Source organism: Drosophila elegans, unplaced genomic scaffold, assembly GCF_018152505.1.
Source record: "Drosophila elegans isolate 14027-0461.03 unplaced genomic scaffold, ASM1815250v1 contig_397, whole genome shotgun sequence".
Lineage (NCBI taxonomy): Eukaryota > Metazoa > Arthropoda > Insecta > Diptera > Drosophilidae > Drosophila > Drosophila elegans.
In genome coordinates, this window is record NW_024545782.1 from 4,237,920 (window position 1) to 4,263,179 (window position 25,260).

General features: G+C 40.7%; 3 protein-coding genes across 5 annotated transcripts; all 3 read left to right on the top strand.

Moving 5' to 3' along the window:
• Positions 1-5,155: 5,155 nt before the first annotated feature.
• On the top strand, positions 5,156-5,935 carry LOC108135212. The gene is made up of 2 exons (XM_017255837.2): positions 5,156-5,264; positions 5,316-5,935. The coding sequence occupies exon 2, from the start codon at positions 5,318-5,320 to the stop codon at positions 5,798-5,800; it is 483 nt and encodes a 160-aa protein (XP_017111326.1). The 5' UTR covers positions 5,156-5,264; positions 5,316-5,317; the 3' UTR covers positions 5,801-5,935.
• Positions 5,936-15,631: 9,696 nt separating this feature from the next.
• Positions 15,632-16,065, top strand: LOC108135218. The gene is made up of 2 exons (XM_017255841.2): positions 15,632-15,751; positions 15,802-16,065. The coding sequence occupies exon 2, from the start codon at positions 15,810-15,812 to the stop codon at positions 15,945-15,947; it is 138 nt and encodes a 45-aa protein (XP_017111330.1). The 5' UTR covers positions 15,632-15,751; positions 15,802-15,809; the 3' UTR covers positions 15,948-16,065.
• A 4,736-nt stretch (positions 16,066-20,801) lies between these two features.
• LOC108135185 (zinc finger CCCH domain-containing protein 18) lies at positions 20,802-25,028 on the top strand. Of its 3 annotated transcripts, none has more exons than XR_005977484.1 (8): positions 20,802-20,900; positions 20,991-21,152; positions 21,221-21,322; positions 21,397-21,442; positions 21,501-21,592; positions 21,645-22,715; positions 24,312-24,474; positions 24,560-25,028. XR_005977484.1 is itself a non-coding variant. In XM_017255806.2 (7 exons), the coding sequence occupies exons 2-7, from the start codon at positions 20,999-21,001 to the stop codon at positions 24,046-24,048; spliced, it is 2,505 nt and encodes an 834-aa protein (XP_017111295.2). In that variant the 5' UTR covers positions 20,802-20,900; positions 20,991-20,998; the 3' UTR covers positions 24,049-24,122. The 3 variants fall into 3 exon arrangements, 1 of the variants encoding a protein (XP_017111295.2); XR_005977485.1 differs by having other exon boundaries at positions 24,564-25,028; XM_017255806.2 differs by lacking the exons at positions 24,312-24,474; positions 24,560-25,028 and adding an exon at positions 23,009-24,122.
• The last annotated feature ends 232 nt before the right edge of the window (positions 25,029-25,260 follow it).

The window sequence follows — 25,260 nt, forward strand, 5'->3', positions numbered from 1 at the left end:
TAATTGATTAGCTATGTAATGGGTACATTTATCGGATCAAACTGTTTTGCTCATTGAAAATTCTTATGTTATTTACAACTAAAATCATTTTCGAGTATTTCGAAATATACATTAACATGACCAGAAAAATCGAGAAGATCCAAGTCAAAACCCAAATAAACACAGACATATCTAAAGTTGTAGCAAAGTTGATCCATACAAGCCATAATTCATTTGCTGCTTAAGCTCATCCATATGTTCGTTTGTTTCAGTTTCAGTTTCAGCTTCAGTCCGAACTGCCATCAAAATCAGAGCCATAAGCCCGCACAAAATGAACGCTGCAACTCGAGGCGGAGGTGGCATATGGATGCCGGACTGGATGTCGAGCCGGAATCCGGGCTGGAACAGGAACAGGAACAGGAGTAGAAACTGTGGCCGACCGCAATTCCACGTTTGCCTAGCCGTGAACACGTTCAACATGAACGGCGATTAGTTGCATTTGTTTACGAGTATGGATTTCGGATTTGTCTCCGGCTGTGCCAGGTCGCTTCGCCGGCCACCATTTGCCACGACGTTGTAATGGCCGAGGCAGGGGCAGCGGTAACTTATTGCATCGTGGCGTGCGAGTGGCCAGCGAGTGCTCCAAAGGGGGTGGCTGCCCTCCGCCCATCTAACCATCGGACAATTGGATCGTTCCAGTTAGAGATGTATGTCGCAGAGAAGACAGGAACAAAAATATCGCAATCTTATCGAGTTACAACTTATGGCCAAACAAATCAAAAATTAAAAACTAATTTCAATACCTCTTTATAATAATACTTGAGCTACACCAAAATTTTATTAGAAAGCTAATAAAGGTATAACAGATTTCGATGTCCTGAGTTTAGTCCTGCTCGTAGGCGTTTTGAGAAAATGGACATTAAAGTTAAAAATCAATTTTGATTAATTTTGAACCTCATTAACAGTCAATCAGATTCCTTCAAAAATATGGTCAAGTAAAACACTATGCCTTTGGAATCAATATTTTTAATTACGTTTTACGATTTTTTATTTAGCGATGTTATTAGAAGAAAAGTGAGACTACATCTTTGCCATATAATGAAAATTTATTTCCCGATTAAGGTAGAGGTAATCTCTTGTTAATATTGGACACATTATATTCCTTAAAACGTTGAAGTGGTGGAAAATTATCGCGGCCAGATTTTAAGCTCACTGAAATATACAAAACTTGGGTTAAATTAAAACAAATTATAGACGTCATTTTATTGAGCTCCCCGCAGATTGATATGTTCCTCAAAGAAAGTTAAAAATATTTTGATTATTTATATAAAAAATAATGTAACCCGTACGATTTAAAAGAACATATCAGCAATATACTTATATTGCTTTTTCTGTTTATGTTTATGTTTGTTTAATTTATTTAAAATGATATCCTTAAAAAGTGCGATTTTTAATTCTACTGTTTGCCATCTCTAGCAACAGTTCAAGTGGGGACCGCTGTGGCTCTCGATATGGATGTGATTTCGTTTTCTTTGCAAGTTTATCCACATTGTAAAGTAGACATTATGTTGATGTCCGCCTGAGATCCTGGTCAGCTCAGGTCCGTTGGGCTCGGCTCATATCGCACTTGGGACATCTGCCGACGGTGGCGATAATATCCCTGAAATTATTTTCAGTTGCTCGTACACTGGTTGGCCGTCCTGGTCTTGGCCTTTGTTTTATTGTTATTGTTTCGCTGCTTGGGCCACTGTCGTTTGCCAACTCCGCTACTCTCCCTGCGTCGTAGACTATCATCCAATCCCAGCCAGGACACATTAGTGGAAGATGGACACTTTGGAGCTGTGGGTCGCCAGCAAAAGTTATTACATGTTATATCTCGCTTTTTCCGAAAGCTGTGCCACTTGCAATTATACACTTACTCTGCAACATTGTTTTCGGTGGGGTTGAAAGCGGGCGTGTGTGTTTGTGATTTTCGCATATTGGCGCTGCAAACTAATGGCTTCACTAACGATTGTAACCGTTGTCCTTAATGGCATCCTTTTGGGCATCACGCGCATCCCGTTTTACCGATTTGTTTTGTCTGTCCCACATTCCCCCCTCTACGGTCCATTGGTCATGGGCTTGGTGTATCTATGATGGAATGAAGAGATAGCTTTACCGCCGCTCTTCCTTTGACTTTCCTTGGGTCAGTGCATTAAGGTAATTAGAGTGGTTTGAACGAGAGGTATACAATTTTGAACTTAAATAATATATACTTTACGGATAAATATCTTAAAACATATATTTTGAGTGTCAATCAAAAATATTCAGAAACCGTCATCATAATAATGCATAAATAAAAAAAACATTTTAAGTTATAATTTTAGTTTTGATTTTGAAAATATAAAAAATGTAATATAGTTGTTATATTTGTAGGCGGAAAAATATCTCTAAAAAAATAATGACTAATTTTTAAACAATATTTTTTCGTTTTCAGATATCCGATCAATGAATTAAACAAAATATATATTTTTAATATTTAAATTTATTATATTTCTTATTATTACCTTTTTATTATAAACATATAGCTTTATCCGAAACATATTGCTATGCAAATTTATTATGTGATTATCATTCTTGTGTGTTTTGGCCAGCTCAAGGTCTGGGTTAATTTTAGTGCCTATTTTCTTTCTTTTCTTCTCCTATTTCAAAATTTTAAATTTTGAAAGAACTTTCTCAAATTAATATATATTTAGGCAATTTTTCATTAAATACATAATATTTTTAACACGAATAATACAATTATGGAAAATGGACGTCAATTCTTTTATCACGGTGCTGTTCCTTAAGGTTGCTACCCACATACATCTTTGTTCAACCGCTCTGTCCACACATTTTGACCAAGCTCGTTGCGGTCAAAATAAAAATCGTACAAATTTATTGTTAATAGAAAAAGGGATCGAGCGGATGAGGCACGCACATTAGCCCCTTCCCACTCGCACTCTACTGACAATTCCTGGGCTGCGGGCTGCGGGCTGCGGGATGGTGGCGATAGGGTTGACGATGCCTATCTGGTCATCGCTGGAGCCCCATGGCCACTGGTCACTCGTAAACATCTCGAATCATACGGTATCGAAAATAATCTTACAACGGAAATGGCATATTTAAAAGGCCAAAGGATTGCTGCGATTTAACTTATAAAATCGACGAGCGAATCCAATGTCCAATGCCCAATGCCCAATGCCCAAGGGGAACTTCCCACCCGTGATAGTGCGGAAATCTCATCTCCTGTCTCCCTTTTCCTCCGTGTCCCCCGGCGACGGAGCACAGCACCTTCGGGCACTTTTTGGGGATTTTTAGTGTTTATTGCCGAAGATTAGTTTGTTTATTGTAATCCTTGTTATAAATTAAGCAAAACTTGCGCTTAAAAACTCATTGGCAGCGGGGGCCAGTAAGGGTTGCCGTTGTCGTTGTCCCACCCTCAACGCCGGCAAGTGGGTTTCGAGGAATCCTGCAGCCGTCCTGGGCCATATTAATTTTCCGCATATTTCCCCAAAGGCGTCAGGCGAACTTAGGGCAGATAATTGCTGCAAATAGTTTACGACCGCAGCAGATAAATGCTGCAGTTGAACCCATTTTGGCACAAAGAAATTTAATTTACTTATTGGCGTGGAAAAGGCACACCAATTCATGAATCAATGTTGAACTTGATAATCAGTTAACAAGATAAGGATCGTTATATTGTAGCCTTTGTACTGTATTTAAACCTAAAAATACTTTTACAAATTTCATAAGCCTTTTTAAAGGTTTTTCTTATTTTTACAATCTTTTCAATAAACAGACAAACTAAAAGAATGTAGATGAATTCGCATAAGATTTATTTAAATTGTGAACTAGATTGCTTAGTCTGGTAATTTACCAAGTTTGTAGGCATACACTACTTTGATTTTTTAATAAAAATATTGAAAAAGGTAAAAAAGAATCCTTTTACAAATTTTCTTCGAAATACTATGCAAATCGGCTGGAAAAGCTCGTTCTGTCAGGCCTAACAAGGCAACGTTATTAGAAATTGAAGGAATTGCAGGTAAGTATCAAAAATACCGGATGTTCAACCGACTCATATTTTGTAATATTCCAAAGCTGCAGCTGTTGTGCTTGGCTCATCCAATTCGCCACAGATGAGTTTCCATATTGTTATCGGCGGTGGCGGCTGTTCAATAAGGAAAAAGAAAACCTAATAAGCTCCACACACAGGTGACTTGGGCTGCGAGGGGAGATATCTGCACCCAAACATGAGCAAAGAACTTCAGGTGATGCCATTTTATTTTGGTGAAATGACAAAACTCCATTAAGAATTACGTTACGATTACATTACATTTCCCCCTTTTATTACATTCCCATTTCCAATTCCTTTTTCGCTTGGTTTGGTATTCTGCTGGGCTTCCATTTCCATTTGAGGGTGTGAGAGTTAGCGCGCTTCTAATTGCATTTTAAAATTGCGACACCATAAAATGTGCTTACGGTATAAATAATTATAACGGCATTTGTCGCAACAAACAGCAGAGCCCAACTGGAACCACTGCTCCATGGCCCGAACCAGGATCCGTGGAAAAAGCCAAAGCCGGAGCGCCAATGATTTCGAGTGTCAGGGAGGGGCCCAAGGATGATATTGCGAATACGACGAGTGTGCCGAGGACACTGGCATGCAGTCAGTTGTTGTCGCATCTCCTGGATATTGCATGAGTTTTGTGAGCCCCCACCCCAACTGAATTTCCATTTGCCAGCCAGCCCCGTTTCCATGCGGCGACAATAACGACTACGACGACGACGTCATGCGATTAACGTGAGCTGCATATTTTCAGCTAATTTTCTAATTAAAATGGTATTTATGCATTTTTCAGCTAGCAGAATTAAACATTCAGTGCTAAGAAGGCAGAAACCAGACGAGTGCTCGAGTACACCTCGATTTGGTTGGTTTTTACAGACAAGAGGAACAAGAAAGCAAGGATTTCGGTCTTCCCAAAGGATGTTGATATCAAATATTGCTGAATGTATGTTTCCGCATGTTTAGTTTCTTATTAAGCATTAATTGCGGAACTCTTTTGTGTGTTTTTAAGGTGGTTTAACTTAAGCTAAAAAATTAAAATTTTATTTAGCTATTGCTTGAATCGAAGCAAATCAAAGCAATGAAACGTATGTTTAGATAAGCTTTAGTAAGCTTTTGAAATTCTAGCAAAATCTTTGTAGTAGTTTCTTAATAATATTTTTATATTTTTAACTAAATTGTTTCCTTTTTCAGTTTTTAGGTAAATTGTGTTAACGCTTTAAAGGACATTTTTACAGTACCCTCCCAATAGATATGACTAGTCCTCTACCCATTTTACTGGCCTGCTTCGTGCACCTGATGCTGAACACCACGCTCTTCATCCAGATGGATCCGGATCATTTTGCAGACACCCCCATTGTGGGCAGCCAAATATTCTATCTTTCGTTGATGGTTCTGCTGGGCAACTGCGAAGTTACACCCGCGCGTTGGAAATATGTACCTCCATGGGGCAAGTTTATCCTGGAGACGATCGTCATCTTTCTAATAGGGGAAATTGCGATGGTCGGAATATGGCTGTCTATGGAAACACTTCTCGTCGAGCTCACCATTAACGGTCTCAAATGGACAGGACTTGCCTGCTCGAAAATGTTGATCCTGGAGATTGGCACTTTGGTGCTCGGCATTACCTTTGCGGTGATAGTGGCTGCAATCACAAATCGACCGGCCAAGGTGCAGCAAATTGGACGCCAAATGTGGATCACTTTCAAGACAGCCCAGTCAAGCAGTGTTTCCTGATTGGGAATGGACTGTCCGCGATCTATTTGTTTCCAAAAAAGGCGTAAAAGTACTTAAATCTTTTTTTTATAAACTTATAAACATTGCAGACATTTGTATTTCAAAATGTAAATGAGCAATTAAAGATTAAAAAGAAATATGATCGTCAAACTTCATTTTCATATTTTTTGTTGTGAAATTGGTTTGAGTTTGTTTAAGGTGGATTATGGAAATGCAAGACAATAAGCTACTGAATTTATTAGCTTTTAGTATAAATATATAATTTTTTTAGTTTTTGCCTAATGAGAGGTTTCTGTTGCAAAAATCTTGAAATTACTAATTATATGGATAACACTATCCCCTAGCTGAAATATATCAGGCACACTGACAATCCCGTTCTACACAGATTGTTTAATCAGCTTGAGCTATATTTCGATATAGCCAAAGACACAAATTTACTTTCGGTGTAACTACATTGTTGTGTAAACTTTGGCTTGGCAGAGCAACTACCTCTCCCGTTCGCTATAAAGTCAATTTTAGTTTCTGATCTCGTTGCACTTCCATATTTTGTGAAACTGAACCCTGCTCAGGGAGACTTTGATACGCTCCTTGAAAAGGCGAGCTTGTTACCCGCACTCTTGACAAGGATAATGCATTGGACAGCTGGCTGTCCTGGCTGCTAGGAGAGCAGTCAAACGCAGCTTGCACCGCACTTGGATGTCGCATAAATTTGTGCCCAGACCAGGACACATTGTACTGGGGCAAAGAAGACCAGTCGAGCGCTACTGCGGCTTATGTCCTGGCATCCTGCGAGTCCCCATCCATGTCCCTGAGCCACCGCATCTCCCTCGACGGCGCCAGGTCAAATTTATTTACTGTGTTATTTATTCTGTCACTTTGCAATGATTTGAGCATTCGTGTTGTTGTGCCCCACAGAACTCTGATTGGCCAGGGAAATGGAGAAGGTTTCTGGTGGTGAAATGGCCAACACGGCAGTTTTTTTAAACACTTCATGCTTACAATTATTTAAGATAGTATAAACAGTTATTTTAATTTTAGTATATGCATTCCAGTTTAAAAATGAGACGGCTTGGGGTAATTCGGAAAGTCGAAAGTCGGTTACAGCTGTTGCCAAGTTAATAGGACTCCCACTGTCCCTTAAGTCATAGAGCAGTTGTCAGGTCCGATAAACCTCAGCGGCACATGTGGGCTGAAAGATTTGTATGAACACGATCCTTCGACACACCCCACGCCCCATGAAAATGAAGCTTCCGATTCGCACAGCTCCTCCCATTTCGACTGCAGAGCCAACATGTAATTCTCGCATTTTAACGACCTTCAGCTGAGCAGAACGACGTGTGTCCTGTCGACGGCGACAGATTTTTCTAATGTCTCCATTCGAATCCTTTGGCCAAAGGCAATTAAATGTGCCACGGAGTGGGCGGAGGGGCTGGAGGACACATAATTGTTTTTTGCGTGCGTGAGTGGAAACGAGGCGAGTGCTGGATGCGGGTGAAGTGTCATAAATTCCATCGAAGAAACACGATTCCGTATGAATTATGTCTTATGGTTATTAGACAAAAGGCACATCCCTAAACCCCAGCACAAACACATTCAAACGTGTCGAATCATTCGCTGCACTCGGGCGCTAGAAGGTGTAATTATTAACATTTGTGCTGGGCGAAACAATTAAAAGCGAAAGCAGCTCGAATCAAAGAACAAGAAGGACTCTGACACACATAAAGGAGCAGGAGACGGGGTTTTTAGGTGTGAGCTGGAAGATTGTCAGTGTGAAGAACACATGTGCAATTGCCGCTTGCCTTAATGGGCCATAAATAACCAGGACAACAATGAGGCGGCTGCACTGCATCCACCTTGGCTTACTCCCCCCTCTCCACTTATTTTTTCTTTTATTTATACACTTTTTATACCCGATAATCGCAGAGAGCAGGGGTATCTTGTGTTAGCAAAAACACAAGAATGGTAATATATATTTAACATGGTATCTAAAGTCTCGCTGTGTGTATGGAAAGAACAAGATGACAAAACTTTTCCAACAGGCTCTTCACAATAGTCTAAAAGCCAAACCAATAGTTTTGATATTTATAATGATTATGCAGTCCCTCTCTTAACAGGAACATGACCTTAGAGAAAAAGTTGTTTTTACACTAATAACCCTAAATAAATGTGTAACCGTATAGCAAAGTCGACTACGTCGAACCGTCCTTTTCCTTTTATTGTTGCTCGCCAGGACACATGAAATTATTGCACGTCGACGTGCAGCCAATCGGTGTGCGTGTCCTTGCTGCCATATACACAGACACACAGGCGAGCACACACGCACACACTGGCACTGCATGTGCATGTCCTTCGTCATTCATCAACGGTGTATGCGGTTGCGGCTTAAGGGTGGCACATGTAGCCTCGTCCTTGCCGCCCGCCTCCTTGCACTAGCCGGTTCCTTCCCCAAAATAAAAGAACCCGAATCGGGGAAATGTGCAAAATGTTGAAATGCGTCGACCGCTTTTGATTTATTGTCAATTGAGATGAAACATAAAACGCTGCTGCCAATAAAAGTGTTCGGAGCCACAGGGACGTCGTGTATCCTGCAAAAAGGATAATGCGCAGCGCCTGTTTTAATTGAAAATAAATCTTGTCAATTTACGTCGCGGCCAGACACATCCTGATCCTGCAATTTCTGTTTGCTTTTATGTCTGATTTTCATTTCTTCTACCAAATTGTAAATTACTTCCGCATCCCCTTTGTTGAATGTCCTTTTTTCTGGGTGTTTTACTGAGTGTTTGTGCAGAGCCAAAGGTGTTGCGTACTTGCTGCGCTGGCTGGCCTTTTTTTATGACACTAGAAAAAATATTCAGAGATCCGGCGACGCGCATCCGCAACCTTTTTGGCGAGGTCCTTCGGGGTCTTGTCCTTTTTGCAATAACAGAAAAAATCTACATATAAATAAACATTAAAATACTTTGGCCGCTTCAAAAAAGTCGAAAGTATGCGAAACTTTGTTCGGTTTGTCGAAGAATTGATACCTAATAAATTACTTACGAGTTTCTGCTTAAGTGTCTTTATTTTCAAAATTCTTTGTATATTTTATAATGTTTCCAGTTTATCTTTTAAATAATTTTTACATGTTCAATTAATCCTTATAATGAAATAAAGGGTATATTACAGAAGGAAACATTTTTTTTTATGTTTGTTTACCCTACCTTAGATACAGATTCAATTAAAATACTATGGTTAAAAGAAAAGGCTTTTAAACAAACATTTTTACATTCGTATTATAATTGTATGTTAATATTAAAGTCAAAATCTGCTGTTACCAGCGCTAAGATATAACTTCAGCTAAGTGTAACCTTTTAATATTTGTTGTCAGATTCTTTCGTTCTTATTTTTAATATCAGATTTCTGCAAGAGTAAGTATCCAGTATTCGCTTAAAACCACTTATATTCTTCCATTCATGTCGAAACGGAAGCTTAAGCAAATTCGCCTTCCTCGCCTCTTCCATTATTCTTAAAAATATTTTTAATAGCAGAATAAGCTTTTGTGAACACTTGCATTTTAGTTTGTTTATAGAAATCTTATGAATGCTATCCGTAAAAATGGAAATCAGAATTCGCTTTTTTTACAGCCTTTCTTCAATCTCATAAATTTCTTGTTGGACAATCTTTAGACACATTAAACTGCACGAAAAGCTACCATTAAAACATCGTTCCTCTTGTGTTCTCCACTTTGCCACAAATCAAGGCTAAAAATCATTTAAACGATTTTCCCGCACCCCAGGAAAATTGTCACTTTTGATTTGTTTGCCCTTGATGTGGGGGCGAACTTTGAATTTATTTCCCCTGGCACTTCCTTTTTTTCGGATGATTCGCAGAGTCCCTGCAAGTATCCCATTTGGCGCCGCTTGCATTTCCTTTGGCATTCGGTTTTGTCCAGAATGATTTCATGTGAAGCGGTGATTATTTTCACCTAAAATGCGTTGCCCCGTTCCCCCAAGGATCTGCCGCCCGTTGCCAGTTGCACTTCCTCCGCAAGCACACACACACACACTCGGCTAACTGGCAGGATATTTATGGGCTTTGAGCGTGTTCCGCCTTTGCCGTGGGCGGTGGTGCACTTTCGGTGTTTTTGCCAGTGTCTTTGGCCAGTCGATTCGTTGCCACTGCCCTCCGCCTGCCACAGTGCCACTTGTATTTATGTCTTCGTCTATAAATCCATGTCTTCGGAGCACTCAAACACACACACAATCGCCACGACACACACATGCGCGTCTTCATGTCAAATCGTAGATTTATAATTTTCGGCTGCGTCGCCAATGCAACTTGCAGGCAGGACATAAAAAATCTGAGGAAGTGAGAAGGATATCCTCTGCACCAGATTTGAGACTTCAATATACCTAGTACTAGCAGTAGGCTTCTCGAAAATGGTTCTTATTTGTGTGCAATTACTGGTAAACTAATAACTTATGTCATTATTTTGAAAATCTTATTCTGACTCTTTTTTTTATTTTTTATTTATACCTTTTATCGTCCACACATTAAAAATACTAAAGTACCTACAAGACTCACTTTTGAAAACCACAATCAGCCAATATAAATAATTAACTAGCTCCAAAACACAAAAGCTAGTCACTATCTAAATTCAATTCATTAATATTAATATTCAGTTTCAGAATTTTTCAAGATTTTAAAATTATTGTTTTGGGGTTTTTCAGATATGTTAAGGAATATATTTACGTCTGGTTGAATTTTAATTTAAGTTTGGTTTGGTCAAAGCACATTACGAACTTAAATGTTATAATAGTAATGATTGGGTAATGTACTTCTTACTATAATATACCCATTTAAGTTCCCTATAAGCGGGTATGATAAGGAAACAAACACTCGCTGACATCATCCGGGTGAACAGAAGGAGGATCGATTGTGCCTGTGCCCAAACCAAACCAAAACCAAAACTGCATTTCGAACTTAGGGTTGGAGTCGCCTCGACTCGCCTCGGTTCTGGGCTGTCGAGTTCCATGAATTATGATTTTTGATTGAAGTTGAGTTATTGCAATTCAATTTATTATAAATGCGGTTGCCACGAACCTTGCATTGCCCACCCTCCATCCCGCCACCCTTTTTCGCCTGGAAGGCAGCGCCTGCCTAGGACATTGAACTATGAGTTCTTGGCGTGGCCGAATTCCTGCCCCTCGTCCCTTTCGACGGGTGTGTGTGTGTGCCGTTTTCGACACTTTTGCTAAATTTATTGCCGATTATTTTTACATTTCTTTTTAAATTTTTTCCTTTTTTGTAGCCACCCCTTGGGTTGGAGGGGGGTTCTGAGGCGAGGGCAGGAAAGTGTTCCTAGTGTCGCGGCAATTATTTTTAACATTTTTGTTGATTTTCCATTGATTATTCGGTGTTTCCTTTGTCGAGAACATTTCCGGCCAACTATGCAAACTTCAAGCCCTCTGAATTTGAAGACAATTGAAAGGAGGTTCAATGGAGCATGAAAACTGTCCAAGGATTGTAAAAATTCACCCAAATAAAACGGACTGACTTAAAATAGTCATTCATTATGCTTAGCATCTGTCCATTTTTAAGTGAAAATGTAACATTTAGCTTAAAAAATATTTAAACCAACTCCAGCAATATAAACTAAAAGCAAGCTTCAATTCGCCATTAACATTAACGATTTGTTTCTTTACGATTCAATTAAGGCAACTAGATTTTCAACTCGTTTTGAGAGTTCCCAACCCCATTTGGCCATTTATTTAGCCCGACAATCCATTACGCCCTGCATATGCAGCCCATCAGCGATATTAGCTATTGGTGCGCGACTATTTATATGGCGCATAAATCAGAAATGGGGGCCAAATGGCCCGGACACTTTGCGTACGCGCTAACCATGAGTTACTCGCAATTAAGAGAAATATATTAGTCTAGCAGCTGATTTAATTATTTAACGATGAAGTCCAAGTCGCGGACGGCAAACGAGGTCCAGCTCCGAAAGTGGGGGCGGGCATTACCAGCACCGGGCCGTAAACAAGCCGAACAGCAGCCGGATCTGCCTCTTCTAAGCGCCGAGACGACCGCATCACATTCAGACAAAGGCATCATAGTCCGGCCGGACCGTGGTGTGGGTACGGGTAAGGATACGGGCATGGACACGGGCATGGGCACGGGCACGGGCACGGGCACGGGCACGGGTTCAGGGGCAGGATTCTGTAATTGCACCAACGCGCATAATTCATATCAAATGACCATTTTAAAATCCTTTTATTTCGGTGCGTCGCCCTGTCTCTGTGTGCCATGGCTCCATCTCTCTGCTTATTTTACACTTGAAACATTTATTGGCTTTTACAAATAAAAATAAGATTTAAGAAATACAAATTTATACAATTTTATTTTTATAGAAGTGTAAGAAGTGTGGTGGGGGACTTATTATTCTAAAGAAAATACAGATAAACTAATAACAAGTTTTATATAAAATTATTGAATGCATCGCTTAAAATTCTAGTCAAATTTTTTTGGAAATTTCAATTAAAATTAATATTGCATTTTGGTCCCCTGGCCTTTAAATAAATGTCTTTTTATATTTTATTATAAAATTGTTTTTTTATACGATATGTATATATATTGGAGGTATATTATTATTTTCTTACTATTTTGAAATAAATAAATGTAACCTTTTTTTTAACTAGCTCGAAGAAAACAAATGGTTGCATTTTCTTTAAGTGCACCCCACCCCCCAGAATATTTGAAATAATAATTCTTCGAGATAAATTACCCAAAAACAGGTGTGTCAGTGTGTGTGTGTGCTACTCTAAATTGCCCTGATGCTGATGCTGATGCTAGTCCTGCTCCTGATGCTCCTCCTCAGTGGACCCCACCCGCCTGCAGTCTCCACGCGAGACAATGACACAGAGCCACCACTACAACTGCAGCAGGATATCACTCTGCCCAGCCATCCTGCCATCATGCCATCATGCCATTTTGCTATCCTTCTGGGCCGTTCCCATTCGGGCTGCTTCTGCTTCTGCTCGGAGGCCAATCCGACAACCAAAACCCAATCCTGGTTTGCAGCCTCGTGCGCTGCCAGTCGGTCAGTCGATGGCGGATGGGCTTAAGTGCTCGGCTGGCCCCTCTGGTTCGTCCTGTTCGTCCTGTTCGTCCTGCTCGTCCTGCGTTTGGCATTTAGCATCAGGAAATTATGCTGACGCTGCCAACTGGCCACGGAATGGGACAGGCATGGGAATCGCACGGCCACTGAGATTGGACCCGGGCAATCAGCGACGTCTGCAGATGTGCATGCACATCCACGTCCATATCCACGTCCCTCCTATCTGTCCCAGCTTCAACTCCAACCCCCTGCGCAGCGCCTGCGCCAGCTCCTCGCACCGTGGTGTCCTCATTAAACTCGCACACACAGACCCACTCTAATGAGTTCCCGAGCTCCCCGCACGGGGCATATGCTGTCGTCCATTTCGGTGGCAGGGCACATGCACATTCTATCCGCGTTCCAGTTGATAGCTAGCCACCAGTAACTAGTCGCTGGTAGCCAGCACCAGGACCCACCCAGTGAAGTCGACGCTCTCGCAGTGCTGTGTCACACATCTGGGTGCAAATTATGGCACATTTCAAACAGCACCAAACGGCACTGGAAAAATGCATGAAGCGGATAGTTTTGTTTTTTATACTCGTGGGGTAAAATGGTATATTGTAGAAGGAAGCTTTATAAAATACATATACAGGATACAGCCTGCAGATGTTGTGATGGAAATGCAGCTAATTTTAATTTCAAAATCTTGGTAAAAATATGTTTATTTAATAGACCTCAATAATAACCAATAATAACTTAATAATAACTCAATTCAATAACCATTTCAAAAGGTTTTAAGAAGTTAGTCCTAACATCTTATGTACGGAATAAACCCATTTTAATAGCTTTGAGATCGGGTTGGGGATCCAAGAAAGATGCGCTTAGGAAATTGTTTAGGGAATATTTTGTAATTAATATTAAGTTTTAGAGTTAAGTTAGCTGACAAGCCAGATAAGAGTTTATTCATTGGCGACTAAATAAATTGATGAACCCATTTTATTTTAAAATTATCTCTGGGTTTATTATACAAATCGATTTAATTCACTTTTTGATGATAACTGACACATTGTTTTAATTTACAAAATAATGCAAATTTCGATATATGTATATGTTTTGTACATAATTAGAAAGCAAACTTTTGAATCGCTTAAAGTTTACAGCCATTCTTATTTTATGCCATTTCCATGACATAGTTAAGTTAAATTTTTCCGCAGTGCACTTTGCACATAGCCCAGCGACCTTAAATCGAGTGGCAGCCAGAAAGAGAGCGCGATAATCGCATAAAGGTTTACATTTATGATGCTCCAGCAGCCCGGGGCAATTCTAGGTCCGGATAGGTGCATGGTGCCACCTCGTGGCCCAAACCCCAACCCAATTCCAGACCCCCTGTACATGGGGCACTGATGCAGCTGGCGGGGACTCAGTCACAAACACCTCGGCAGTAAAACATTCGGCTGACGGCGGCACACAAAGTCTGATGCAGACCCACGGACGGACGGACGGACGGACGGACAGCTGTTTGGGAGAACCGACTGCGAATACGGATACGGCAGTTCCTCGGTTCGGTTCGGTTCGGATCTGGCCGCCTGGAGGAGGGTAAATGCCACTGCATCGGATGCCCACCCCCAGCACCTCATCCTCACCCTTCGCACAACGAGAACAAAAAGGCGCGAAATCCATTCGCACATAAAATGCGCCACAGTGTGCATTATTTTAATGTCACTGATAAATCATTTTTATGTCGGTGCTAAATCAAAAGATGGACGAGCAAATGCCGTATTTCAAGCCAGGAGCGGGGGGAGCTAGCCCGGTGTCACACATGCACTCGGCAAAAGGTGTGCCATGGCTACGGGTTATGGTCTTTGGGCTATGGGTTTCGGGTCCACTCCGCCGCTGCATTCGTCCATTAAAATGCGCTCCGGTGTGTCCAAAACACAAGCAGGGCTTCCACTCCGGACTGGGCCTGCAAGGCCCGTCCGTTTATTTATTATTAACACAAAAAAGACCCTGAGGACGAATTGCAGTGCTTCTCCGGCTCCCGGCTCCCGTTCCTGTTCATGGCCTGTTCATGGTACTGTGTCTGAACGGAGACTTGGAATGCGCAAACTGCCCTGAGTGGCTGCCGCCTGCTCATAATTCGTTGTCCTCATCGGAGCGAGCTCGGCACTGCAGAAATTCATCTGTTTGCGGTTCAAACACGTGCCGTGGCCAGAAATAATGTGCACCGGAATCTGCCCGGACTAATGGCCGCACAACACGGTATTTGACTTAGGCTCAGTCCAGCGACTTGGTTCGCTCCAATGCCAGCTCCCAAAAGAATGCTAGCTGCACTGGCCATATAGCCAAAAGGATCCGTATGAAATTCTACTTTTGCATTTTTTAAATTGGGGTCCCAACATATCAAAAATTCTTAACCAGATCAATTGGTGAAGCGAAGAATAGAAACTGATCTTAATGTAAAACAATTTTAATTCTCATCCCATTAATGTAAATGTAAGTACCGTCATGTTGGGGAATAATCCCCAACTGATCAGTAATCAATAACAGATCAATAACAGTTATACAAAATTCTAATTAAAAATTAGTAACATGTAATTTCTAGAATGTTCCATATTAATAACTTGGTAATGTTCTTTACTAAAAATCAGTTTCATTTCTTATTGAATTTAGTATATGCATGATCCTATTTTTTGCAACTCCATACTTAAATATTTCTCCAGAGCTATCATTCTATCCTGGATTTACCTTTCAAAGTTTTGTTGAGGGCTTGTCATTTCCTAGATTTTATTCCCGAGTCTATTCCCAAATCAATCAAGGCGAGTTGGCACAAGTTATTTAGCCAGTAGGAAAATCAGTTCCAAATTGATTCAGCTGTGTAAGTACTCTACGCCAAGAATGATAACCACTAACAGACTGGGTGCAGTTGCAGTCATGTTTCCCACACTGCCTATTGAGCCTGCTAAAATAGAGGAGCGTTCTAAGGAGGAGGTCCGTGCCAATCTAGTGGTTTTTGCCATCACCTGTGCTCTAATCCGATTTATTCCGATGGCCATAAGGAAAATAGCTTAACGTACCCCTCGGATGGCTCTTTGGGGACTCGGTGTTTAAGGCATAACGTGCTATAATATAACCTAATACTAATCATTAATCATGTTATGCGAAGTGAAAATAAATAAAATTACCAACATTTGTATCGTTGTTTAGCGATAGATACATAAAAACAAAAATTTACAAATAATAGTATTTGCAGATTGACATTTCTTATTACAAATCGCTTTAGTAGTAAACTGATAAAAAAAAGCGGAATAGTAAAAATAAATATCTGACTATTGGATTTTAAATTGTATATTAAATAAAATTAAATATGAAATTATAATAATAGTTTAATATTTAAAATTAAGACTAATGCGAAAAATATTAGATTTATAATAGTTCCTATTTGATTTAATTTTAATTTGTATAGGTAAATATGAGACAATAAATTTTTTTTAATATTTTCATATTTAAAATAACTAAAAACCGCAATGGATGAAAATCAAAGAAAAAATATTTAAATTGAATACAAAATATTTGGATTTACTACGTTGTTTTTACGAATGATTGGATAAGAATAATGAATAAAGTATTTAAATAAACATAATCAGGTAAGTATATACATAGCTATAATGCAAAATATTGGTATTTATTTAGGTATTTATTATTTTTATGTTAAATCTACTGCTGGTCCTATTTTAAGCATGATTTCATGTTATACCATTAATCAACCAAACAGCTAGTGTAACTTGATGGTCCGACTCAATTTTAGTTAACTCAACAGAGATCATTTACCGCTATTAATACATCCAATTTTATACAATCAAGCTGCGAAAACCTCTCGGGCAGGCGATTAACTTCCACTTGACTTTGATTTGAGTGAACCTCGAGGACCTCAGCTCACTGTTGGCCCAGCGGCTTCGACGCCCTCTCTTCGCAGCCATGACAAGGGGAGTATAAATCAAATAAACAAACCTCATTAGCATATTATCAGCATCAAGTTGTGACGCTGCCCGTCATCTTAAGTTCAAGTGAGAAATCTGTCACGAGGCATTAAATCGTCTGCCGTGGCGGCCCCCAAAAGCCGCAAGGATAACAGGACGTGGGTGAAAGTGGGAGTGTGAGTGGGAGTGGGAGTGACGGCCCGCTGGAGGCGGAGGCGGGCTGAAGCGTTGCCCGGAATCCGGCTCACATAATTATGCGTGTAAACAAGCTGATGATAGTCGACGACGCATTGCCCAAAAGGGTTAAGTGCCGTCCCACCTTGAAGCCACCCACCCCTTTTCGCAACGAAACACTTCACTCAACTAGTGGAAAACAAATTGCCGAAATTCCTCAAGGCCTTCAGCTAGTTGTAGTTGCTGATTTATGCGCGTTGTGCTGGCAACAATTAGAAAAGTTACCGCAGGATGTGCGCGCACAACACCCGGGAAGAGATGTGTCTGCTCCTGTCACGACTCAGTCTCCGTCTCCATCTCCATCTCCATCTCCATCTACATCCACGACCAAGTAATCCTAGCTCACCGTTCTGGCCCGTTGGCGCTGTGCGTTTTAATTTGACGAAAGACTGATGACATCTCATTAATATTCATTGCCGCTGCTGCAAGGCGCTGCTGGGATTTTGCGGCCATATATCCTGTTTACGCCAGAGTTTATTCATTGCCTCCGTCCTGTTGTGTAGCTGTGAGGGCCCAGGACTCAGAGATGGATGCGTCGACGCCGTCGTGTTGGATGGCTCGATGTCCTGATTCTAATGAGGCGTTAAATGTTCATTTTTTCTTTCCGCTCCGGAAGGGTGAATAAGTTATGTTCCTGACTGGGTAAGTTATTGTGAGGGAATCTCAGCGAGAAGGTTGCTTTTTGGATGGCTAAGATTCCTTTAACGAAATTAGGCGGGTGCTTACGGATAAGTGGGCGATCCATGATATATTATTGATCGTCAAAACGAAAATGGTAGCTCTCGAAAAATCAAGAATAATTATTGTGAAATACTCTAATCCCTCCTCCACCTCCACATAACCACCACCACCTCTAAGTATAACCTCTTAACGACCCTGTCGTACCCTGTATATAAAGTGTATTTAACATATTTAAATTGCAACCGTCGTTATCCACTTTTGTTCAGCAGTTTATGGTCCAGCCCCACACGACCATAAGTATTTCAAATTAATGGCGACACTTCAAAATAATTATGAAGCACATGGCACCCAGAATGGGAGGAGTCCTCCATCCGGAAAAGGAACCGGATGGTTTGTTTCGGTGTGTGTGTGTGTGTGTGCTTACCTCTGGCACTTTTAAGATGCTGCCGTGACATATTTATGAAGTTCAATTATCATAAAATGCAAATGAAATCGTCATGGCCCAGAAAACGTCAACCTAAGCGGCCTTAGGGGAGGCCCTCTGAAACGCCCTTTCCCCCACCACAGAGTCCTCACCTCCAATAAAACAAACCGAAGAGACGCCGACGCCGACGCCTAACCCCGGACCTCGAGACATGGCCAAAATTAAGCGATTTAGTTGCGATATCCGCCAGCGAAGAGGCCGCCCCTTTGACCCGCGATGGAGTTGGAAGTGGGCGGAGTGTAGCTGGGCGCGGGAAGACAACAATGTCAGTGTCAGGACGGGACAGTGTCAGTGTCTTCCTGGGGCTCGGGGTTCTACTTCAGCGGAATTTTATCTTCGGCTGGCGCTATTAAAAGAAATTACGCTCAAAACTAAATTGCGGACCGAGGGCCGAAGAAAAGATGAGCGGCGGACACCAGGAGGCATGAGTGCACTTCAAACTAAAAGTCCCCATTGGAATTTTAATTCTTTTAAAATATATTTTTGTTATAGCAAAGCAAATGTAAAATCTCTGAATATATATTCCATATTACATTACTACAAGAAATGTTAATTTCGATTTTTTGGATAAACGATTCCTTGAATCTGTAAAGCTAATATATAAAAATGTAAATAAATAAATATAATTATACGCAAATTTAAGAAGTAAAGAACCTATTATTGTAGGCCTAATAAGCACAGCTTTGGAATTCATTTGGCTTTGATTTGCATTTTTCCCAGTGTATTTTGGGGCGGACGTTAGAGTCATCTGGGGGACAGCTCCTCCAGCATTGAAATGAGAAACGATTATGTTTGGGCCGCGACCCGGGCATAAAGAAATGCCAAAGAACAAGAGGAAAACTTTTTAACTTGTTTGCCATGTTGCTATTTACAAGTCCTGTGGGACATCCCATCCTCCGTCCCTCGTCTCCCGTCCCCCACTTAAGCCCCCTCCATTTACCAGCCACCAGGTAACTCCATTGCCGCATTGCGCTGATGCTTGCGATTTTCGCGCTGTTTTCTTTGTCTGCGCCTCGTCTCTCACTTGTCGCCTTTTCGTTTGGTTTTCCGAGCTGCCCCAATATGTTTCCGTTAGTTTTGGGGGTTTTCCAGGGGGTGAGGTACTCCTTGGCCGGGGGATGCAGGCTACCTCCGTTATGGTAATTTAGTGGCGCAATTTTGTGGAAATTGATGCTGTTGCTCCAAGCGTTTGACCAGGGGCTGAGGGAATTGTCTCTGTCTAATTTGTATCCCGCCCAGCATGCATTTCAATACGCATTTAAATGTGCAAAAGGTGTTCCTTATCATTTGATTTTAGGCAATTTTTGATTTCTTTAATTTTCGATCAGGTTTTTTCTACACGTAATAAAATCTGACCCATAAAAACGACTATATCTATATCCGCCAGAACTTAACTTCGTTAATTTGTTCGCTTTTAAAGAATATACACTGTATGTCCTTCTGTTTTCAGCTATTATCCCTTGAGTTGACTAAATCATAGCTGGCATATTAAAAGCAATATATTCGCGCAGTGCACGCTGGTCGTGTTATGTAATCGTTGCCAGATCGACGAAATTCGTCGACATTGTCGGATTCCGTGTGCTTCGGTCTACTCTAAAATTTACTTTTTTGACAAAACAGCCAATTCAAATGTATGCCGTCAGCTTGCAACTATTATCTAAGCATTGTTGATACTTTTAATATATGTACATTTTTGTACAAATAAAGTTAATCTGTGAATTAAAATCTTTATATATGTTCAAAGCTATAGCCTAGCGATCTTTTAATAAAAGTAGCATCAAAATGGCAGGCAATTTTTCTTAATTTTGTTTTAAGTTTTCGTCCATATTTTGATCCTTGAACCAACTTCAACCTCAAAAGATGTAGTTGTTTATTTCTATCGTCTGAGCCTGGCGTACGTTCACCCAGAGTTCATTTCAGATATCTGGCAACATTTTGCTATTTCTGCTATTTTTTCGTCGATCTGAGTTCCGGTTTGAGACAAGACATCGAGAAAAGTGTCAGGCGGTTATTTGCCTCTAGCTCTTTCTCGTAGCTGACGAACGGAGCTCGTCTATCTGACTACTTGCAGCAGATGCTCCTCTGTCGCAAGAGTCCTAAGGTCCCTCTAATATCCCAATTCCACTGGCATTTATATTATATAGTTTTCCTTGACGGATAATGAAAGGTATTGACATTTTTAAAGTTTGTTATCAAATTGAAAGCAAACCGCTCCAGTGTTTTGCCACTCCCATTAAGTTTAATTAACATTTAAAAAGAAGTGCCTCAGGCACATCACATTTAAATATATATTGTTGTATGGTATGTAACGTATTTAATTTTGAATCTATAGGTAAATGTACGAAAATGAGTTAAAGATTGCATCTGTTTATATTATAATAACGAATTTTTGTCTGTCTCGTAACAACAAAATGTATTCTTAGACTGACCGTACTACCTCCAATTTCACGCGAATTAATATTTAAGAGGGTGGCAACTCTAATTGTGTTATCGAGCTTCGATGGCAAACCATAAAGCGGCATTTATCTGCAAATGTCTTATGCTTTGCAAGTTCTTTGTAAAATTTAGTGTGTAAGAAACGGATTAAATATGTAAAGTGGTACAAGAGCAGTCAAATAAATATTGGGAATGCCAAACAATTGAAATGTAAGTAATTTTATTTTGGAATGCTTCTCATACTCGTCTACGAATTGCATATTGTATACAATTTTTTTGCACGCCGTTGGAATATATTAGAGGTAACGATGTCAGAGCAGGATGGAAATGATAATTTGGTGCCACTCCCACCCATCGAGAAATCGGAATCCTTGTGTCTTCACACTGGAAATTCACAAATTGAAGAAACTAAACCAGAAGCTCTCGATTATAATCATATTGAACCGGAAGACTTTGGCTTGGGTGAGATATAATTTAGCTTACGTGAATCAAGTAAACAAGTTATCAATGGACTGCTTATTCCATCAAAGACGAGTTAAAGGATGCTACGAATGTCCCCTCAAAAAATATTACAATCAACACGATTGAAATATATTCACCACCTATGGAAAAAGCAAACAAAAGTTTTCAGGGTACGGAAAAGTTAAGATTTTCAGAAAAGTAAGCAAGCTTGCATTGAATTTAAAAATACTATTTTTAATTACAGATAATGCCAAATGTAGTGATTTTTCGAAAATCACAAACAAAACAAGGTTTGTATTTAATTTTATCTTTTAAAAACCTATCACTAAACTTGTAATATTTGTTTAGTATGCCAAACGAAATCTCAAAAAAATCTTTAGCCCAATCCAGTTTTGTATACAAACCGTTCGATTATACTCTGCATGGCATGACGGATTTCGGTAAGTTTGCGTTGTTAAAGTATGAACATTTCTAACAATTAATCATTTAAAGAACATTTAATCGATTCTGAAAGAAACAAAAGCTCGGAAGCAACAGATCCTGCTCTGTCTTTTGAGAAACAAAAGGAAGCTGTTGAAGTTCCAACAAAGAACAGTACGATCACTGCGATTAGAGCTCAATCGTTTAATAATAAAAAATCGATCAAAAGACTCGACTGTTCTCAAATTGATGAACAGGATGATACCCTAGGTGAAGAAGCCGATCCTATTGACATGTTTTGTTCCACAATGAGAAACCCAGAGGAATTGGTTTCCATGTTTGCAGCAGATGAGTCTGAAATAAGCATTCAGGATACCCAAGAACCAATTGATTCCCAAGAAGAAATTAATTATCAAGAGAGTATGAAAAACGCTATAAACAACCAGGAAGAATTTAAAAAAAGCAATGACAGGCACAATGAATCCTCAGATTTAAAAATTGGCAAAGGTATTTGTGTCTCACATGATTCGCTGAAAATAGCGGGCAATGTTCCGCCAATCCAAAATTCTCAAAATGATTTGGAAGAATCAGGGAAAGGCGTTGATACAGGGAAACATATTGACACATTGCTGAAAAACAAGACAAGCAGACTTTTGGAGTCTAGTCAGTTATCCGACGACAAGGTCGCAGATGTGCAAGTTTTTAAGCATATATATAATGATACATTGGAATCCGGGGAGATATTCGAAGATGCCTCTCTGGAAGCGCAGCAAGATCAGATTCGACACGAACACAGAGCCTCAGATCTGGAAGATGGCGAAGTAGCTGGCGATGATAATAGCCCAAGTGATTTACCCGATTTTCTGAATAAGAAAGAGATCAAGAGCAAGCTATTGGAGTCTGGTGAGTGGTCCGGAGAGAACACTTTGGAAGACGGTGAAATATCTGACGAGGATGACTATGAACCAAGAGATCTGCCCCAAAGTGAGGAGAGCTGTATGCCAATCTGCCGTTTTCACATCCGCAACGCCTGCTCTTGGGGTAATAAATGTCGCTTCCGCCATCCGGAGCCGAGCAACAAGGGTAACTATGTGATGTTTGAAAAGAAGTTTCTGCCAGAGGCCCCCCATTCGAATCTACCAGGTGAGTCTGCGTATTATCGGGTTTTGAAACAGAGCCATTTCAATTTGGTTCAAAAAAGCCTATTGAGTTTATTACATTTCAAAATCTAGTTATAAATAAGACATAAAAAATTAATTTTAAGTTTTAATTAATTTAACAGCTTTAAGAACTCATTATCTTGCTAATTGCAAGTCGCCTTTTTTGACTAAAATAGTTTGTGACATTATTTCACTCAAAAAAAAAGAGAAATATTTAAAATACAAAACTTTAACAGCAAACTGTTCATCGATTAATTTGCTTTTAACAAAATATAGCATGGCCTGCTTTAATCACAACCAGTGTTGACGCCCACGCCCATGGAGCTAAGAATCTGAATAGGGGACCTCGGAGCTCCGGGTTGAACGACTTGGACACCGATCCCTACTATTCAAAAGATCAGTCGGAGGCCTCGGAGCGTTTTGCTTTGCTGCCCACGCCGACATTCGATGAGCTACTGATGTCGCAGAAGAACTACCAGAAACGGTCATTTCGCAGCACAGCGAGGACCTCCAAGCTAAGACCGATAGCGTGGGAAAGTCGACTGAGCAGCAGTTCGCCCTCCATGACCTGGCGGGAATCGCACTCGGATAGCAGCTCTCCTGAGGGATCGCCACGCCGTCGTGGCAGGCACATTCGATCCACTATCCGGACAACGACGACGCCTTCGTTGCCCTGCAGGCACTCGCTCAAACGCCATCGAACTGCGAGCCTTTCTAGGTCCTCTGCCTGCAAAATTCGGGGGCCTCGCACACCATCTTGCAGCCCACCAAGGCGTTCCAGTATCGTTGCTCGTCCCGAACCGAAGCGACAGCGGCCTAGCAAGAGCACTATAAGTTCAAGTGAATCCTCCGAGTCGTCTAGCTATGAGTCCACCACCGAAAGCTCCGACGAAGTATCGTCTTCCTCAGAGTCCGATTCCAGAGGCACAAGCTCTAGGCGAACGGGAATAACCAGCCAAACTGCATTGGGAGCTTCGGCCAAAAAGGCATCAAGGAATTCAGAAAAACTTTCTTCGCGGGCACAAACATCATCGTCGAAAAATCAAGAAATATCTACTCCACAACGACGATCACGGTCTTCAACATCTAAATCGCACACACAAACTTATTCGAAATCTTCGACAAACACTCCGGCTAGAAATCCGCTAAAAGTGATTCCCAATGCTCCAAAAAAACACCACAGCGCAGTGGATAATTCCTACAGTGTAAAAAAAAAACAGTCTCGACAGGAATACTTACTCTTGCAACTTTTACGCGTGGAGGCGCAAATCGCCAAAAAGAAGAAGCAGCGCATGAAAGCTCTAAAGAGATCATAATCTTAATCCTGATTTCAATATCAATACCATACGTCATATTGTTAGCTATAAGATATTTTTCCTTCGTTATCTAATAAAAACAGAGTTCTTTTCTTAATGTGAACTAGGCATTAACTGACTATTTAGGTTACAATTGAAGAATTAGATATAGAAAATGTCTGACTTATCTTATTGTTAAGTGTCATACTTTTGCCTAATCAAATCCGGAAAGGCTAAAAGCCCATAAGCCAAATGAGATTGATAAATTCCGGCTGTGTAAACAGCCATGTACCTATCTCCAGCGCCGACACACAGCCAGGTGGCATAGGCGACATGTCCATAAACCACGACGACCAGGCCCATGGTGTGCACTTGGAGTTTGGAATCCAACAGCAGCAACAACTTCGACTGGATGCAACAAGAGCGCATCTGTAGCTCCCCAAGTGGGTGAGTGTGTGTGTGTGTAGTCCCTGCTAATATCCTTGTTAATATTATTAAACATTATTTATGGATTTGTTTAATTTGTATTTAGTAAGGCTTCGCCAGGCAACTCTGACTACGTGACTTCCAACTCCATCCTCCGTCCTTCGGGGGAAAACTTAAGATCTGCGGTCGTCTGGCCTGCCTTCGCCGCCTGCTCCGCCAGCTGGGCCAAATGTCCGCCACCTTCCAGTGCCACCCCCCCAGCCTCCTTTTGACCCGGCATCGTCGTCGCCCTGGTGGAACAATTACATGGGTTTGCCTAATGAATTTATCTGCTCATCAGCATCTCCACAGACTTGCATGCATGGCCATGGCCTGTGCACCGCCCAGGATGTGAGGATGAGAGGATGTGAGTGGGTGCTGGATGGGTGGTTGCGGGTGCAAGTGCGGGTGCTGGCGTCTCAGTAAATATTATGTAGATTTCCTAACACGAATTATGTTCATTTGCCGCCATTCTGCGTGTTGTTATCCCACAGTGGAAGATTTTGCTTGGGCGAAAAGTTTATGAAAAACCAGTCGACAAAATGGTCTCACAGTCGGGCAATCTCTTTTAGAAAATATTGGAGATGAGTACGAGAATTATAAAATAAATATATATATTAATGGCATAGCAGAAATGAGTATTTAAGTTTTTGGGTTTGAATGTTCGACCAACTATAAATTGACATAATTTTTTGAACTTCACATTAATTATCTTATGAATATGCAAATTACCTAAAAGGTAGAAAAATATTTTTATTTTTAAATAAG

Bases quoted from the DNA above. Each gene is read 5' to 3' on its own strand.
- LOC108135212 (XM_017255837.2), top strand. From the start codon at position 5,318: ATGACTAGTCCTCTACCCATTTTACTGGCCTGCTTCGTGCACCTGATG.
- LOC108135185 (XM_017255806.2), top strand. From the start codon at position 20,999: ATGTCAGAGCAGGATGGAAATGATAATTTGGTGCCACTCCCACCCATC. The intron at 21,593-21,644 runs GTAAGTTTGCGT...AATCATTTAAAG, and splicing joins GCATGGCATGACGGATTTCG to AACATTTAATCGATTCTGAA. The intron at 22,716-23,008 runs GTGAGTCTGCGT...AACAAAATATAG, and splicing joins CCCCCATTCGAATCTACCAG to CATGGCCTGCTTTAATCACA.
- LOC108135218 (XM_017255841.2), top strand. From the start codon at position 15,810: ATGTTTCCCACACTGCCTATTGAGCCTGCTAAAATAGAGGAGCGTTCT.